At 45.9% G+C, this 20,148-nt stretch overlaps 1 protein-coding gene across 1 annotated transcript in view; it reads right to left on the reverse strand.

The window, feature by feature from the left end:
- LOC119400214 (frequenin-1) overlaps positions 1 to 20,148 on the reverse strand; it is a 271,350-nt gene that overhangs the window by 36,323 nt on the left and 214,879 nt on the right. The window contains exon 4 of the mRNA XM_037667220.2: positions 10,804 to 10,893. Coding sequence (XP_037523148.1) covers positions 10,804 to 10,893 — 90 coding nt within the window. The remainder of the gene's footprint in view (positions 1 to 10,803; positions 10,894 to 20,148) is intronic.

The raw sequence follows: 20,148 nt of genomic DNA on the forward strand, positions 1-20,148 counted from the left end.
TAAAAGATGCATTGCATCTCAACGCGCCCGTCTGGACTATCCGTAGGAGGTTGGCAGAAGCAGGGCTTGCCAACTGCGTCGCGGCCCAGAAGCCCCACATCACGGACAGGCAAAGATCCGTGCGACTGCAGTTTGCGCGTTCTGTGCAGACATGGGGATCAGAAGAGTGGGGAGAAGTCGTGTTCAGCGATGAATCAACGTTTTCAAGTCGCTGGGATCAGGAACGGCGAGTATGGCGTCCAATGAACTCGAGGTAACATTTGCGATTTGTCTTCTACATTAATGTCATCCTTGTACTATTTACCATTGAATGTGTAGAAGGAGTACAGGGTAAGTAACCGCAGCTGGTAAAAATTAATGGCAGGTCACCCACTACAGTGCGCCTTAATTACGTTGTGGGTAAGGCAAGTAAAGCCCAGCGCTTTATTGTCTTCGAACTTGCTGTAGAACGTTGCTTAGCTTTGATTCTCTTTAAGCTGTGTTACTTCTTATCGTGAGCAGCTCGCCAAACTTAAGCACCTTAGCCAATGTATGATGTTTTTTTTGTATATTGTACCTCATTACCTTAGAAAAATACAGTTGAGTTTGCGAGGCCTTCTGGAACGCACTGAGGGTGCCTTACCAACATGTCGAATATTTCGCACCATCTTGGCGATCTCGCATAATTAAAATTTCATTATATGGATCTTCAAGTAAGACGAAATTGTTCGGGGATAAAGTGACTATGTGCCATTGTCGTTCTTATAAATCCGTGTAACCAATCCAGCATTTCCTTCCTCGCCAGGTATTCACCACAGTACACGCAGTCGGTCTTTGCCAATGGCCGATGCTCTGTGTGTGTCTGGGCCGCCATGACCAAGGAAGGACTTGGACCACTGGTTCTTATCGATGGGAACCTTTCAGCCTCCGCGTACTCCCTTATAATAGAGAGAGAATTGCTTCCTTATGTCTTGAATGGGCCGTTCAAGGATGGTTGTTTCGTGTACCAGCATGACAGGAGCCCGATTCACACTGCTCGCAGTGTGAAATCTTTGCTTGAGGGCCTTGCTGTTCGCACATTGGAATGGCCACCTGTAGGAGCGGACCTGAACCCCATTGAAAACGTCTGGGGTCTCGTGAAACGCCGACTTGCGGCGCAGAATCTTGGAAGTTCAACGAAGGAGACCCTATTCGCGGCCATACAGGAGGAGTGGGAAGCACTTCGTGCACGCCCCGAGATCGTGGCCGCGCTTTACAATTCGATGCCATCTCGTGTGGCGCAAGTGATTGCCGCCGATGGGCGTTTGATTAAATACTGAAAGTAGTGATCCTTCCTGGATAGCAGTTATAGCTATCGTTTTCTCTTTTTTTTTCTGGCTTATAAGAATAAACTGTTTATTTATCGCGTTTCCTGGCTATTCATTCTGGACGCGCGATATTCAGTGGTTTACTGCATACCACTGCAGGCGCGATATTCGCACCAAGAAATGGAGCTGGCATAACGTCTCCGAGACAGAGCACAAAATTCATCACTGCAAGATGAGCATATCACGCAACTCCGTTTGAGAAAAGCTGAGAAACTGCATGTTTTCCGCGCTGCATCAAGGAAGAAAGCGTATTGCATGGCGCGCTCGAGCCATGCTATTACATTAGAGGCATTTTCGCCGCTATATTATCGCTCGGGAGTACCGGTGCTTGCACAGCGACTGCAGAAGTGGCACCTTGCGCCGTCCGCATCGTTTCGAGATGCGCGCCGTTGAAACGAGCGAAAGGACAGGCTGCCGGGTGATATGGGACGAGCGTGCGCAGTACGCGCTCCCGGACAGAGCCGTGCAGCCGCCAGAAGGCGCAGCGACGCGCCTCGGCACGCGCTCCCGTGGTCTCTAAAATTATGCACTCGACTGTACATCGATGTCCCTGTCAGTCCTCCCATCGTCCCTCGTTTTTTTCAGTTCCGCTGCTCAAACCAGTATGAACTTCGTGCTGCGTTTGCTTATGATATTGTCACGTGGTCGTGACAGTCGGTGAAGACAGCAGCCGGCGTGTTCAAGATGGAACTGTTTATTTGGCCGAACTTGTGGCCGGGAAATGAAAAGTCAAACTACAGCAATACACGCTGTACACTGATAGCGGCGAACAGGGCGTCGGCCGTCGATAAAACTGCTCATGGCTGGGATGCGCCGTCTTTTATACATCATGCATCGAACTTTCCAGTCTTATCCCTGGTTGTCGCGCAAGCACTGGAATACTCTAGACTATTCGCGTCCGTCGCGCAATCTTAACAAAACCATCTACTACAATCTCGAAGGAAGGAAAACGGGAGAGAGGAAAGACAGGGATGTTAACCAGTTTGGCATAACCGGTATGCTACCCTGTACAGGGGGAAGGGATGGGGGAGATCGAAAGAAGAGTAGAGAAAGAGAGGGGAACACACACACACACACACACATAACTTCACAGCGCAGAGCGGCAGTCTTGTGCGGTATGCGGCATCATTAAAAAGTCTACAGCCGCTCGTGTAAGTCTGTCGTCCTTAGGAATTTGAGCAATGCCTTGGTTGCTTGAACTCTCGATGACTTATCAGGATGACATTGGAGAATCGTGTCTAGTGTCAACGGTCTGTTGTGAAGATGAGCGAGAGCGAATACCAGGGATCGTCTCTGCGCAGCGTAGCGAGGACAGTCGCAGAAGATATGTTGCAAGGTCTCCTCCGTGCCGCAGGCGTCACAAAGAGCGTTGTCGGCCATCCCACAATCGCGAAGCTTCTCGAACACTGCGGCGCGGTCAGCTTCGAGCGTTGATGGTCAAACCCGAATACATCAAAAGAAAAGAAGCGGGCGTGGCAATATGTTCGCCGCTTCCCTCTCCTGCTTTCGGATTTAAGATACCCAACTATTTTTGCCTTCATGCATACATCACCACCTTTCTGGTTAATGTAAATGTAACAGCAATAAACAAAGAAGAGGAGTTCGCCATTTAAATGAAGGTACGTGATATCTGTGATTAAACGTCCTAACTGGAATGGACCTCACTGGCGGCCTTGCTTAACTTTTTGCGAGCCAGTGGCCTATTGAATAGGTTTTAGTACTCCCGCTCTACACCCTTCCTTTTGTTTATACTTTTTATCGCGCGCCTGCTGTTCTCTCCGCTTTCCTTTCCATTTTTCTTTCCATTTCCCCCTCCCCTTAGTGTAGGGCAGCAAACCGGATGCTACAATTCTGGTTGACCTCCTTGCCTTTCTCTCGTTTTATTATCTCTCTCTCTCTCTATTTGCATTTTCTGTAGCGAACATCGTGCCCTCTTCCGACGATTATAAAGAAAGCTTGCTAGGAGCTAAAAAATCACACTCTTCATACTTAGTGATTATGTTGCAATGATAACTCTTTTTCTTCTTTTTTCAGCACACAGCGCAGACGGCCACGGGAAATGCGCGCTCACTGGTCCCCGCATGTCGTCCCATCTTCAATTTTACAAAAATAGCAGGTACCACAATATTGTGGGCCCCAGAATTCTGCGGAGTCCCGATCACTGCGACTGGCCCTTTTACCTAATCACAGATCAGTCGATGTCGTTTTTCGCCACACACTCCAGCACGCTACCACGACCACACAGGTTGTCTGAAGAACAGTTGACGTCGCTGGTCTTCATCGCACGGTCTTCCGCAAAAAATGTCATCCCAACTTCCGGAAGCTTACGAAAACCGGCGTCGCCAGATGTTATCACAGGCCAGCCTACGGCACACGCTACTGCTAAACTGGCTGGCAAGGTGGTTGTGGAGGTTCTAGAAAAAAAAAATTCGGCAGATCCCACGCACTGTGGGAATCAATGTAATGCGAAGCAGCCAGCAAAGAGCTGCATACATCGCCTTGTTTCTCTTTGAGCCAAATGAAATCATTCATGCCATGGCATCTAGTCCACCATATATCGCATGTTTGCCATGCACGCATGCATGCACAATGTAGTATACACCATGCCAATGAAGCGCACATTCTGGTACACACAATGCATGACCTGTCGTTTATGTTCATCACGCACTCGTGTCGTGCCATACCAATTTTGTATGTATCCAGTTAACAAAACGGCTGGAAGCACACCATGACAGTGGCATGTAAATCATACCGTACATGACATGCATAACATGATTCGCATGTTAAGACCGCTCATTTATGCTCGTCATACAGTCACATCGCGCAATATCAATTTTGGTGTATATCAAACGAGCGAAATGGCCGCGAGTGCACCACGAGTATAGCATGTAAATCATGCCATACATGACATGCATGTCATGATTTTCATGTTAACACCTTTCATTTACGTTCGTCATACAGTCGCTTCGCGCAATACCAATTTTGGTGTATATTAAGCCAGGGAAACTGCTGCAAATGCACCATGAGTGTGGCTTGCAAATCATGTCGTACACGACCTGCATGTCATGTTTCCATGTTACCACCTCTCATTTACGTTCGCCATGCAGTCGCGTCGCGCGATACCAATTTTGGTGTATATCATGCAAGCGAAACGGCCACGAATGCGCCATGACCATGACATGTAAATCATGTCGTACATGTCATGCATGTCATGATTTTCATGTTACCATGTCTCATTTACGTTCGTCATACAGTCGCTGCGCGCAATACCAATTTTGGTGTACATCAAGCTAGCGAAGCGGCCGTGAATGCATCATGAGCGTGGCATGTAAATCATGACATACATGACATGCATGTCATGATTTTCATGCCAGCACCTGTTATTCATGCTCATCATACAGTCACGTAGCACAATACCAATTTTGGTGGATATCAAGCAAGCAAAACGGCCACGAGTGCGCCATGAGCATGACATGTAAATCATATCGTACATGTCATGCATGTCATGATTTTCATGTTACCACGTCTCATTTACGTTCGTCATACAGTCGCTGCGCGTAATACCAATTTTGGTGTATATCAATCTACTGAAACGGCCGCTAGCGCACCATGAGCATGGCATGTAAATCAGGTTGTACATGACTTGCACGTCATGATTTTCATGTTACCATCTCTCACTTACGTTCGTCATACGGTCGTGTCGCGCAATACCAATTTTGGTGTATATCGTGCAAGCGAAACGGCCGCAAATGCACCATGAGCGTGGCATGTAAATCATGACATACATGTCATGGATGTCATGGTTTTCATGCTACGACCTGTTATTCATGTTCTTCATACAGTCACATAGCACAATACCAATTTTGGGGTATATGAATCTAGCGAAACGACCACGAGTGCGCCATAAGCGTGGCATGTAAATCATGTCATACATGACATGCATGTCATGATTTTCATGTTACCGTGTCAGTCATGTTCGTCATACATAAATGTCTCGTCATGCCAGTTTTCGTATATGGGTGATTCCACGTAAGATCGAACAAACGATGGCTGGTCGACCTCTGAAATTTATTTCAAAATTTTATATATTATTGCCTGATGAGTGGAAAGAAGAGATCCGCAATTTGTTTTGCCGCCAAAAATTTTTTCGAACCACAGGAAATCAATAATGACGAAGAGGTGGAGTGGAGCGCTCGTCCGCTCTGCTGTTTTCGCCAACTTTCGTTATGAATTGCACAAAATATATTAAAGTTAGGTAGCTGAAATTTATTTACCTAAATATATGCATGTTTTTGCTTCTGCTCAGGTATCTTTAGTTTTTATGTGTAGTGTAGATGTTTTTATAAAAAACCTCAAAAATGGCCAAATCGGCAAAATTTTCTTTACTTTGAAGGTCTTTATCTCAAAAAAGCCTTGTAGCAGAGGTACGAAAATTCCGCATTACGTTCTTCGCATGCGTATCTACCAAACTGCCAATTCATGTATTTATATAACTTTTCAGTAAAGAGATATGATCTGGCTAAGTTCAAGAAAACACCGAACAATGAAAACTTCTGACGACAGTTAAAAAAAAACCCATTTTTTAAATTTCTTAAACTTTGTCCACTTATTCTCCTCCACATCAGCTTTCACAATCATTAAAAACATGTTGCATAATGTCGTTGCACTAATAGTTACGGCCCCTCCAATGAGACCCTTAGGCAAGGATGGGCAATTCCGACTTCTTGCCCAGCAAGTGTATAAAATGCAGGCAGGATTGAATTTCTTTTTATTAAAAGGTCAGCAGGTACCTAAAAAGGTGTCGCCGGCACTGAAGACGTTAATTTTGAAATTATTTCGTCACTGCAGCGGCCACGAGCGCGGAGCTACCGAGTAGGCGCGCGCGCACCCGAGATGCTCGTTGTAAGAGACGGCGCAGTGAGAGCTCGTTCTCGCGTCCTCAGACCGATTGAGTTCGAAACAGCAACACCTCTCGGGTGACTTGAACGCACGTGCACTGGAGCTTCGCTATTCTATCCGCCCTCTGTTCGCATCTCAGCTAGGCGCTGATAACACGGCGGAGATGGAAGCAAGATGAAAACTCTATAAGGGAGATATGAGCGCTCGCTTCACGCACGCTGCTGCCACAGAAACTGCGCTGCGCCAGTTGCGATCAGTGGAAAGCATGAACGTGGCGCTCCAGTGGCAAAGCAAAATATGGATTGTCAAAGGAAAGAAAAGCAAAACTATCGGTAACCGGATGCGCTTGTCTATATTAGATGTCGGCAGCAGACGGCGTGAACTGGCCGCGCGTTCGGTGCGCTGTTCACACTTCATTCGGCGCGGATAGTTCTTGTGCTTTGCTCTTACTCTACTCTTCCTGTGCGTCTCATGACGAGAAAGTATAGCTCTGAATGAGTCTATTGTGGAGACTACCTTTCGAAGCACAACAAGCTTAAAGGAGTACTGACACGAATTTAAAAAAAATTCGGATTGTTGCTCTAAATAAAAATACTGGCGTCGAGAAACGTAAAACGACTATTGTGGTGCCTGGGAATGCATCCCATATATTTTAATTAGCGCCACATTAAAAAGACACTTTCGGTTTCGATATCGAGGGGGTGGCTTCTCAGTGTCGTTTCATAGCAGTGTGACGTCACGGAGATACAGAAATTCGCGAAGTACTAGCGGGAAATCCGTCATCTGCTCGTGGTGCAATAGAGAACGATGAGTGAATTGTCGTCCAGTGACCCTGCCAGTGATTTCTACGATTTAGGCTGCATGCAGGACGCAGAACTCGCGAACTCGGAGGAACTGTCTTGACTAGTCGGGATAATGTCCTTGCAGTGTGGCTGGCTTGCAAATGCTCAGCGACGAATACTTCAAAGTCAAATTAAAATATTTATACGTGTTCTCCGACTCCAGTGTGTGGACAGCGTGGACACTGCATACCAACGAAGCAAAAAATGTCCCTTTTGCGATGTCTCAAAATCGTGTCAGTACTCCTTTAAATATTGAAATGAAGCCAAAATCTCGCAGAGTTACCGATCTAGACATAAATGCTTTGAAGGAACGTTTAACGCCCGAAAGATCAGTGACTGTCAGTGAGACTACTTGTGCTACGCGTGCTTTTGCTACCACTTCACGGAAGATCTTCACGGAACGCACAGTTTAACGATGACATTCTTATGCCCCCTGAAAAAGAAATCGACGCAATTAACCAGATCACTGCGACTACCGGTGCACGTGCGTTCAAGTCACCCGAGAGGTGTTGCTGTTTCGAACTCAATCGGTCTGAGGACGCGAAAACGAGCTCTCACTGCGCCGTCTCTTACAACGAGCATCTCGGGTGCGCGCGCGCCTACTCGGTAGCTCCGCGCTCGTGGCCGCTGCAGTGACGAAATAATTTCAAAATTAACGTCTTCAGTGCCAGCGACACCTTTTTAGGTACCTGCCGACCTTTTAATAAAAAAATTCAATCCTGCCTGCATTTTATACACTTGCTGGGCAAGAAGTCGGAATTGCCCATCCTTGCCTAAGGGTCTCATTGGAGGGTCCGTAACTATTAGTGCAACGACATTATGCAACATGTTTTTAATGATTGTGAAAGCTGATGTGGAGGAGAATAAGTGGACAAAGTTTAAGAAATTTAAAAAATGGGTTTTTTTTTAACTGTCGTCAGAAGTTTTCATTGTTCGGTGTTTTCTTGAACTTAGCCCGATCATATCTCTTTACTGAAAAGTTGTATAAATACAAGATTTGGCAGTTTGGTAGATACGGATGCGAAGAACGTAATGCGGAATTTTCGTACCTCTGCTACAAGGCATTTTTGAGATAAAGACCTTCAAATAAAGAAAATTTTGCCGATCGGGCCATTTTTGAGGTTTTTTATAAAAACATCTACACTACACATAAAAACTAAAAATACTTGAGCAGGAGCAAAAACATGCATATATTTAGGTAAATAAATTTCAGCTACCTAACTTTAATATATTTTGTGCAATTCATAACGAAAGTTGGCCAAAACAGCAGAGCGGATGAGCGCTCCACTCCGCCTCTTCGTCATTATTGATTTCCTGTGGTTCGAAAAAATTCTTCGTGGCAAAACAAATTGCGGATCTCTTCTTTCCACTCATCAGGCAATAATATATAAAATTTTGAAATAAATTTGAGAGGTCGACCAGCCATCGTTTGTTCGATCTTACGTGGAATCACCCATATATCCCTTCATTTAAACGGCCGCGAGCGCCCAGAGACCATGTCATGTAAATCATGCTGCACATGGCATGCGCGTCATGATTTGCATGTTAAGACCAGTCATTATGTTCGTCATGAACTCTTGTCACGCCGTACCAATTTTGGTATATATGAAATTAACGGAACGACCGCAAGAGCCCAAAGGCCGTGGAATGTAAATCATGCTGTTCATGACATGCGTGTCATGATTTTCATGATATGACCTGTCATTTATGTTCGTGATAAGGCCATGTTATGACACACCAATTTTGGTATACATCCGATTAACGAAACGGCCAGGAGAGCACAAAGTCGTAGGCGGCTAGACAGACAGACAGACAGACAGACAGACAGACAGACAGACAGACAGACAGACAGACAGACAGACAGACAGACAGACAGACAGACAGACAGACAGACAGACAGACAGACAGACAGACAGACAGACAGACAGACAGACAGACAGACAGACAGACAGAACAGACAGACAGACAGACAGACAGACAGACAGACAGACAGACAGACAGACAGACAGACAGACAGACAGACAGACAGACAGACAGACAGACAGACAGACAGACAGACAGACAGACAGACAGACAGACAGACAGACAGACAGACAGACAGACAGACAGACAGACAGACAGACGACAGACAGACAGACAGACAGACAGACAGACAGACAGACAGACAGACAGACAGACAGACAGACAGACAGACAGACAGACAGACAGACAGACAGACAGACAGACAGACAGACAGACAGACAGACAGACAGACAGACAGACAGACAGACAGACAGACAGACAGACAGACAGACAGACAGACAGACAGACAGACAGACAGACAGACAGACAGACAGACAGACAGACAGACAGACAGACAGACAGACAGACAGACAGACAGACAGACAGACAGACAGACAAGACAGACAGACAGACAGACAGACAGACAGACAGACAGACAGACAGACAGACAGACAGACAGACAGACAGACAGACAGACAGACAGACAGACAGACAGACAGACAGACAGATAGATAGCTAGATAGATAGATAGATACGCTCAAAGTCGCAGAAGTTCGCTAAGAAATGCTTCGCATTTAAAACATGGCTGATCCCTCTGTCATAGGAATCGGTATAGCACGAAAGTGAAGCCTGTCTTCACAGACGTAGTTGAGCGTTTGTTGCGCATTCTTTCGCCCCAAGGGCGAAGGAATGAATGCTACAGCAACAAATTGTAATGTCACGCGAAGAACGGCAAGCAGCTCGAAACTTGCAACGCGCTGCTCAAGCAGAAAGGACGCACGGAAGGAAACATACACAGGATGAGAGCGAACTGTCCTATTTGTAACTTATTTCTGCGTAAGCACCACGCTCCTTTCGCAAAAGCGGCCCCCGCAGTCAGCCAAGTGACCTTCGTGCTCTCAACGCAAGACGTACGAACCACCGCGATCACGAGATAAGCGCACGCACGAGCGACCACGCCCTCTAGAGGCGGGCGCTTGTCGCAACGGCAGCGACTTTTAAAGCGCACTCTTCGAGCCCTTCGCGCCATCTCGCTAGTGATAACGACAAAAGGCTGTAACACCGATCTCTGAGTACCGCCACAGGCAAATGGTGTATATATGGTGCTCCCTTCGTAGACGTCACGACCACGTGACAATAGTATTAAACAGCATAGCATTAAATTATTTAAACACAATAATAATAACAAAGGCGTTCCACTCTGAAGGTTGGTATGATCAAGTCTATACGGTTTTATACACTGAAATGTCAAACAATTTAACCCTGTGGTTTTACGCACCATAACCCTGATATAATCATGAGCAACGACCTATTGGCGGACTCCGCACTTATCTTGGCCACCTGGGGTTCTTTAACGCGCACCTAAATCTAAATATACAACGATGGCATTGCATTTCGCCCCCTCGAAATGCCTCCGCCGCGGCCGAGAATCCGACTCCCGTCCTAGAGCTAGGCAGCGCAACACCTTAGCGGCTAATCTACCTCGCCCGGGGTTGTTAAAGAGACAATAAAAGTCGGCGTCTCTATTTTTGTTTATCCGTACAAGAACTAGGAAGATAATAACTTTAAATGAAAGACAACAGCATTGCGTCCAGAAATATTTGAATGCACATAGTACTTCACAGTTCCACAAGCACATTTGTTTAATCTCTCTATGAAAAAAAGGAGGTTTCGAAGTGCAGGTATAGTAGATAAAATACACTCGTTGCGTTTACCTTGTTTTCGTCAAATACCCTGAACACGAGTGATGCGAACTTGGAAGGGTCTCCACGGGGAAAGAACTGCTTGTATATTCTCAGGAAACCCTGCGTAAAGAGATGAAAGGAGAGAAATAAGTCGTGAGAGTCAGTGATGCGTGTACAAGCATCGCCAAACGGAGAGTATTGTGCCACACAGCTCAAGGCCCGCACCACTGCGAAGTGACTCGTTTACGCAAAGGCTGCGCGCGCCTGTGCAAGCGGCTTGCACAATGCGACAGAGTCAACGCTCCAACGTTTGGGAGGGCGTTAAGAAGATTTCCTGACGCAAGACGCGTAAATCGAACCGCAGTGCAAGGCGAAATAAACTGCGACAGCTGAACGGGCGAAATCCAGAGAACCTCCAACGCACGAGCTGCTGTCAGGCAACAACCCCGAGGGAGAGGCTGAAGCATGCAGGAAGACATGAAAAAAAAAGAAAAGAAAGGAACGTCTTTACACAATATCAGACGCGATGCCACCACGCAACCGCCGCCCCTTGTTCGCGCGCTTTATTTCTCGCATGCTGTCAATGGTCATTACCGTCGAACCTTGGGCAGGTGCGCCCGCATCAGGGTATGCGGCCGTAACTGTGCCGAATGGCGACGCTCACGTCATTTCCGCTCACATGTTTTGTCGAGCGCGTCCAAATTCGGCAACCTAATGCTGACGTGAGGCGAAAAATTCGGACTTGCGCTGCTGTCGAGACGAGATTCGAATGACATTGGGCCATTTCAGACGATTTTGACGCGGCAGCTTGCAGCTAGGGCTCGGTCCTTTCGGTGTTTATATGTCTTGAAAATCGGCGGGTGTTTATCGTAGTTTATACTTTTGGCGGAAATTCGGCGTTTATCGGAGTTTATTTCTCGTAAATCCCCAATTCTCCGAAATTCGGAGTTTTGCATTATTATAAAAACCCCAAAACTTTAGATCAATTCGCATCTGAATACTAAAACATCAAAACACATGAAGCACATTTTATTTTTTCGAGAAGGTTTGAATGCACAAGAACATATATGCACAAGCTAAATACTTGAACACAAAACACCTGTATTTGTGCGTATAACAATCTTAGCTTAAAGCTTATTGTAAAACGCGCAAGCATACTTTGCGAAGTTGCTGTCAGTGATCGAAGCGCGCTCCTTTCGATTGACGACTCTCAGCTTTGAGAGAGAGAGAGAAATAGATGAAAAGGAAACGCAGGGAGGTTAACCTGGCGCGAGTGACCGGTTTGCTACCCTGCACAGGGGTGGGGATATAGGGGTCGGAAAGAGGACAGAGAGAGTGAGATAAAATGAAAACGAAAAAAAAAACGCTCAGCTTTGAAAATGTCCTTTCAACGTTAGTGCTAGAAACAGGAAGTGCCTGAAGACGCAGCACGCAGCGAGAAACCACTGGCTACTGGACATTGTGTAGTCTCCAAAACTACAGGGGTTCAACAATGTTACATATTTCATAGCACTGATAGTTCGCAAAATTACTCTGGAGCTGGCTGATGTCGTCAGTTTCAAGAAGAACTAATTGAAAAATAGGCTCATGGGTTTAGAACGCGGAGGGCAGCTCATGCTTTACATTTGGATTCACAATTTGAAGACGGTACTAAAACGATTCTTTGCTGTACTGGAGTTGATCGCACAGGTTCCTCTCAGATGTCTGTCTCCACTTTTCGGCGACAGCAGCGTAGTATCGGTGAATGTCTGTGACATTCATTGAGCGGTCATTCTCGTCAGGGAGGTCCAACAGACTTGTGACATCTGATGCGAAGACCTCGGTTTGACTGATGAGTGCACGCAAACGAACCCCCAGTATGGGATGAACTTGGTGTACCAGGGTACTCTCTGCCTCAAGTTCCCTAATGATTGTGAACATGGCACACGAATAGGTCTTCAGAAACCTCATCTTAACGAGCAAGTCGTGCACAGCTTCAGGCGAAGAAATAAGACTCTTGAGCTTCTCACACTTCGTTCCTTTGGCTTCGTCGCTTCTCAAGAAACTTAAAATGGCGCGCCAGTAGCCCAAAATATCTTCTGGAGCTTCATAAAAAGAGAACCACCTCCTCGGACATACGGTTTTCAGCGACTTGACGGACATGCCCATGGCCAAGCACACAAGACCAAACTTACGGCGCAGCTCCCGCGACGACTTCAACAGGGCAGGAAAATGCACAACAAAATCGTGAACTACGTGAGCTTGTCCCGATTCCATCCTCCAGAGCGTTGCTGAGTAGGTGGCACGGATCCTTGAAGTGAAGGGCCTCGAATTCGGGGTTGGAGAGTTGCAAATCCTCGTGAAGCTTCTGCATGTAAGAAGCTGAGTCGGAGCACATTAAAGCTACGTCGCCTAATACAGACGTGCGGTAAACTTTAAATCGGTCAAACCAGAAGATGTATCAATGAGCGCTTAGAACCTGTTTTTTCGATAAAGAACGGAACCAGGTCATATTTAGCCTTGAAATCGGAATTTACCGGATAAATCCGAAGTGTCAAAAGTTTTACTGGCGAATGCTTATCGGATTTTTTCGGATAAAACCGAAAACACGGAGCCCTACTTATAGCATTCCAGACGGAACGCGATGGCCCGCTGGTTGAATTTCTGATGCAGCTTAAATCCGTTCGGCAAAAATGGACGCTTAAGATTGCGACTGCAAATAGCCGGAACCTTTATTTCATGAAAAGGTGATTTTCGTTGTTCGTGCGAGCGTGGAATGGGCTTAATAATGGGAGAAAATTTAAGTATCTTTGTACAGCCTCTGTACGATACAGATGACAGACCTTACAGACCCTTTAGCTAACGCTAAGGAGACCACAGGTGAAAGCCTATGCTCCCATGAGACACTCATTAAACTACTTTGACATTCTCAGTCGGTTGTATCGTTACTTCCTGTTACCTGTTCTCTTTCGGTCGCATAAACATAACCAGCGATTCTACATGCTGAGAGTTGGTCGTCGAGGCGTGAATTCAAATTTGACAGCGACTTCAATGGTTGCAGCAGACACAGACCGAGTCAACGACAGCGCTGGTTCCCCACGACTTGCCCGATAAAGACAAGGACATTGCTGCGATGCTTCGCTCTCTTCTGAACACCATATTCATGCTTTTGAATAAGCTAAGCACTCAGACAGCCCGAACTGCCCTGCAAATGCTGCAGGTTCTCGATCCAATATTTGCAGCGCTGCAGTAATCACAACGGCTCGCCCACGGCCCTCTCAAAGGCCGCGATTCCCCAATGGAACGTCAGAGCGCCATGTCATGTAGGTCAGAGAAGCTCCAGCCTCAGTGACTGATTGTACCCCTTTGTACGTGCAGTGCTCTCCTCCTCTCTCTTCCTCTTTCTATTCCCCATTCCCTTATCCCCAGTGCAGGGTAGCAAACCGGACGTTCGTCTGGTTAACCTCCCTGCTTTTCCTCTTCTCTTTCTCTCTCTCTCTCTCTTGCAAATCCTTACTACAATTAACTTTCATTCACATAAGACTTACCCTAACCAACTTTAATTCATACGTGATTAACCTACTAGTCACCTCTGATTCTATTTAAATATTTACTTCACATTTCATTCACCTTGAGCACTAATTATCCTTTCTAATCAATTGGCGACCTTTACCTACAGTTTCTCTCGACTCTGCGAGCTTCATGCATTCGCTGGTCAGAACAAAAACTTTAAGCAATGCTGCCTCCAGAAATCCTGCTGGCCTAGAGATTTAAAAACCCGCTGCATTTCTACATCGCATGGCGTTTCGCGACATATCTTGACTTTCTCGCGCCTTCAGTTGCGTGCTTACCACGGGTCACTAAAACATGTCATTTCTCATTACAATCTCCTTAGCCACGTCCGTAAACTTCCGTAAGGTCGTACAAGCTACATGTAAAGCAGTTCCAAATACAGGTAAAGCAGACATCGTCTGCTCACGCTGCTACTGAAGTGACGCGAACAAAAGCTTGTTACACTTAAAAAGACTTCGGAAAATTAGCATACGTTTCCTTTGCAAGTTCTTGTTAGAGTAGGGCGAATGACAATTTTTCATTTCTCGAAGCATTCTCCACCTTGCGGGTTGTACGAGCGATAGCAGACGCCAAGTACTTCTACGTCGAGTAGTCCGCTTTGGCACGCGTTTCGTACAACCGTGAAAAGTGATCAGTGCGCGGCATTAAGCGTTGCATGGCCCTTGATTGGTCTGCTGAGACTATCATTCGTGGGTAAAGATCGTCGCAAGTTTTTTTAAGCGAGTAGACAGAAGAGCCAGAATGAGACGGACGATCACCTGGAGATGCAGACGTCATTTAGCGTTTGAGGTACGCGTTAAAGGCGCGACGTTTTCCCGCGTGAAAAAAACGTGAAATGACAACGTATAAAATAGAACAACCATATATATCTTACTGGTGTGTGCTGTGTCTTGTCTCAAAGACGTTCCTATTGGATATGAAGGAATCCATTTTTTTTAATTATCACATAGAAAATACGGAGGCAGTTGTGGGACTACATTCATTACAGGTAGCGGTCGCGCAACTTGGCTCTGTCGCCTTCGCTTTATTGCCAAGAAAAGTTGTCCGCGAGTATAGGAAAAAGTTTTCCTGTAAAGCGTGCTCTGCTGCCTAAACACTCTTTATGCGGAGGAGCGCACTTATCACACTTCAGTCGACTGTAGAGCGCTTTTGCGTGTCGCAATGAGAGCAGCGAGCCCTTAAGCTTACATCGTACAGTCGTGAGCAATACTAGAGGGAACACCAGATTCCTCTTTAGTCAACGATTACTTATACAGTACCGATATGAATGCGACGTATTGAATTGCCAGAGATACCCTCCCGCTTCAGCATTTATTGTTAGAAACAGTTTTGCGCTTGCCACCTGTGTTTAGCCGCTTGAAATTTAAAACGTCATTTCAGTGTTCCCTGTCATATTGCTCACGACTGTACATTAGAAAAGCAAACAGTAAGTTATAGGTCATGTTCATATTTAGCTATGTAGCTGGCCTTTCACAACACTGGTAAATGCGACGCAGTCACACGTGTTTGCATGTGATTCCCTTTGTGCGTTATCCTTTTTTCGCTGTGGAAACCATGGAGAAAATGCGACTTTCGCAATTAAGCGATGACCGCAGACATTTAGTACGGATACTGTGACGGCAGGCGGGACAGAGGTCTTCGCAACAGGCTCCACTTCACTGAGGTTACCAGTGGACCAGTCATGGCGGGATCGGGACAGCTGTGATTTTGTACACAATCATACTTATGCAGATATGCGTGATCATTGGCCGAACAAAATAAAATTACCGAAATCTTCAATTTGATGATAATGCCGGCTTTCGTTAAAAGGTCTCTCAAAGTTCGTCAACCCAAGCGTTTAAGAATAGCGTACCAATCGAGAGGAGCCTGGAAAACCTGACTCCGAAAGCTACGACTGGATCGGGCGTCACAAGCAACCGAAAAGTGCTGAGTGTTGGGAATTATGAATGTTCTGAATGGGCGAACGAACGGATACGTTCCTAGCTTATAACCGAAGTTTGCACTAAAAGGAAGACATCTGTAAGTGCTTATTCTCATAAAATTAGCCACCGGGACGTTTCCTTCGCCACGGCTAACGGCGCACAGCATATCGCATTTTTTTAATGTTCAAGTTTCCGCATTTTGTTAATTTTACCACCACTACAATGTGAGCTCTCTCGAAAACGTCCATAGTAACAATTGTCAAATGTATACATTCCAGATTTCCTTCTTTCTCTCCACTTGTTATGAAGTTTTGGCAAGAGCCACTATGCCTGCGCGATGAACGCCATTACATGTGCCCGCACATCCCTCGTTCTCTCTTTTTTTCTCTTCTGCCCACCTTACCCTCCTTCGGTGTATGGTGAAGAATCGTGTGCAACCTGGTAAACACTCCTGCCTTGGCACTGCCCCCGTTGTCTCTCTATGCAGCACGGATGGTAAGGTACAAGTCTGTGAATGTCATTATAGCGTCGACGTTAATTTAAAAAAATGAATACAATGAACAAAAAAAACAATACTTTGTTCTAAAGAAAGAAATAACAAGGTGTCCCTGACATATACGACAGCAAACAAGATTCAGTTGCACCACAAGAGCGTAAGAACGTTCTGTTTGTGGAAAGACGTGACAAAGCATAAGTGGACAACATGGCCCTTCACGAAGCCATCTGTAGTTTGTTCAAGCGTTCACAAGGTCACTGGAGCGATTAGGTTTTTTTTCTTTTATTTTCTTCATTAATTTTCCTTGAGTGACAATCTCTATGGTTAAAAAATGAGGGTGCGTAACGAGATGATAATGAGAGTGAGGCTCTTAATTTTTCTTCTGGGGAATAGAGTGATCAAGTGAAATGCCGCAGATTTTATACACGTTTTTGTTTATTTACACAGAGAAGTGCATGCTTTGAATAACATTCTATTTCAGTATGCTGAAACCACTATACAGTTCACTTTGTTGTAGGTCGCATAGCTTTACGCGAATTATCGGAACTTATTTCATTACTCTCGGGGAACGTTACAGTCTCGTTCTGCGCCAGATGATATAAAGCTTGGTTGAACGCTAAGCTTGATAATAACTGATAAAAACTTGATAATAACAGCAATATTTCGCAGCGCGCCTGCAAGGAACAGATCCTGAATTGTCTCAGCATTCACCGAATATTTCTACTATTTGAGGTAACGACCGCGCGTGCCACAATCCATGGTTTCAGCAGATTTAGTTAACGATTCCCGCACTCATAATAGGAAGGCGCTGATTACAGACTTCGAATTCTTGCGTAGTTGTCCGGCTTTCCGCACTCAACCACGTCCGTGTCTTTCAGATTTAGTTCGTTCTTCAGACCCCAGTGCACTCAGTGCAGTCAACGAAGACCATGACTTGGGTACGCCGTGCTCAAGCACCGACTATACATATACGCGTACACTGTTACAGATTTTTTAGAGGTACCTGCGAGGTTTATTAGTCACAGAGCGGGCACTTGTCAAACTGGTTGTTGGAGCTGACCCTCAAGCGGAGCACGCGCACTTTTCTTTTCTTTTTTTTTTTGCATGCCTCTATCTTCGCATACTTCTCTTCTTTGCATGTCTCGCATGCCCCCGAATAGGTATAATACTAATTGCTAGAGCTTTACGTCTCAAAACCCCGATATGATTATGGCAGACGCCGTAATGGAGGGCTCCGGAAATTTCGACCACCTAGAGTTCTTTAACGTGCGCCTATACCTAAGCACACTTGCCTCTAGCGTTTTGCCTCCATCGAAATGCGGCCGCCGCGGCAGGGATTCGATCCCGCGACCATCGGGTCAGCAGTCAAGCACCATAGCCATAGCCACTAGAGAACCGAGGCAGCTCCGAATAAGTATAAGAAAACGAAAGAAAAACGTACATAAAGCGAACGAACGTACAAACATTGTGAGTGCAAACAAAGTGAGTGAAAGGCCACGCGGGCACAGTCAATGAAGGAAGAGGCAACCTGAATAGCACAAATGAAAACGTAAGCAAAAAAAAAAAAGATAAACGATAGAAAGAAATTATGAAAGCGCGGTGCAAGGTTTCATGCGCGCAGTATAAACTATATTAGACGTCGGTTGTCTGTGATGTCTAGTCTGTTTGCGATGTAGTGTCCGGAACCACCTCCTTGTTCACGCCACTGACGCAGCGTAAACCTTTACATCACATTGGAAGGAACACAGCGCAGTAGAAAACGGGGACAAAGAAGGTGCCCCTTCTCTCTCACACACACACACACACACACACACACACACACACACACACACACACACACACACACACACACACACACACACACACACACACACACACACACACACACACACACACACACACACACACACACACACACACACACACACACACACACACACAAAAACGCGCGCGCGCGTCTTTGTCGCTGGCTTCTATGGCACGTGTTCCATTCCACTGTTTTACCAACACGCTCAAGCTCCTATACCAAGTCACTTTATATGAACCAGTACACCGGCACGACAACATTTCACACTGGCCGCGGCGGCGAACGGGTGTCCATACCCAAACTTTGTCTCCAGGATTGCGGTACACTTTTCTCTGACGCATGTTGCAGCGTCGTGCATCTGCCTGCTGTTGCTCACCGACGTGTAGCTGCGAGCGCTGGCGAGCGTCCTAGGCACAATATATATACGGCCTTCTATTCCGTTTGCTTCCGTCGCACACATGGCACCGATATTGTCGAAGCGCTGATTCAGTTTATGAGGACAACTCTTAGAGTATAAACGTTTGACGCTTCTTAGGAGAAGACAGCGGATAGAAAAGCAAGCGCGCATGCTCAAGGTGTTTATACGCATAGCCAGGGCAGCCAAGTGAGTCCGACGAGTAGCGTTCTGCTTGTGCATACAGCAGCGTTATAAAGCGTACCGTGTGCGCACCTAAGCTTTCAATTCATGCTCACGCTGAACTGTCGGAAAAACTGAAATTCAAATACGTCGAGCGCGCGGCGCAAATTCTACGGCGCGAAAATTCTGAGAGAACAAGCCGAAGCCTTTCTACGTATTCACTATGTGCATGGTGTCTGCGTGCCGTTTCTGCGATTGGACCTCTTTGAAACTGCCCTGTTTTTTGGCAAGCTGAGATATAGCTGCGGTCCTACTGTTGAGTTCGTGTACTCCAACAACCCCCTTTTTTTGCCGCTTTACTCCTTTATCTTTCTTTTATTCAGTTTTAATTTTACAATAAATTGATACCCGCTGTATCATATTCGCTACATTTATTATAGTGCCTCAAAGAAGATAATAAAGCTGTCAAATCTTTATGGAAAACAGTTATTGCATATTTAACATGTTATAATAAAGTCACAGTGAGTTACACATTTAATCAATGTAATTAATTACCAGTATTTAAAACTCATTAAGTTATGTCTCAAATAGAATTTTATTCATTTTTTTTTTTTCAAGTGAACCCTACAAGAATGGTCAGCGTTCTCTCACAGTTTTTCTCAAGGCATAACTGTTTGTGGACATTACAGGGTTAACACGGTCACTTTATGAACGGAGGTTTCGTATGACAGTATATTTAGCTGCTCATTCGTAATGGTACAAAGCGCGAACACGAGACACAGGACGGGCGAGAGAACAAAGACGCAGTGCACTCCATTGCTGCCTTTCTCGTCAGGGCACTCGAAGCTGGTGAAGAGGGCGATTGCGCACTTGGCCTTGCAGAACGCTCTGTGCAAATCGCGTCATCACAAGGTGGATCACGCATTTTTGGAGTAAGTGTCTCGACTTAAGGTAGCAGGTTTCACTCAAGACGCATTGTCGTCTGTAGCCGAAGGTCTGCGTAGGGATGTGAGGGATCCCA

Source organism: Rhipicephalus sanguineus, chromosome 1, assembly GCF_013339695.2.
Source record: "Rhipicephalus sanguineus isolate Rsan-2018 chromosome 1, BIME_Rsan_1.4, whole genome shotgun sequence".
NCBI lineage: Eukaryota > Metazoa > Arthropoda > Arachnida > Ixodida > Ixodidae > Rhipicephalus > Rhipicephalus sanguineus.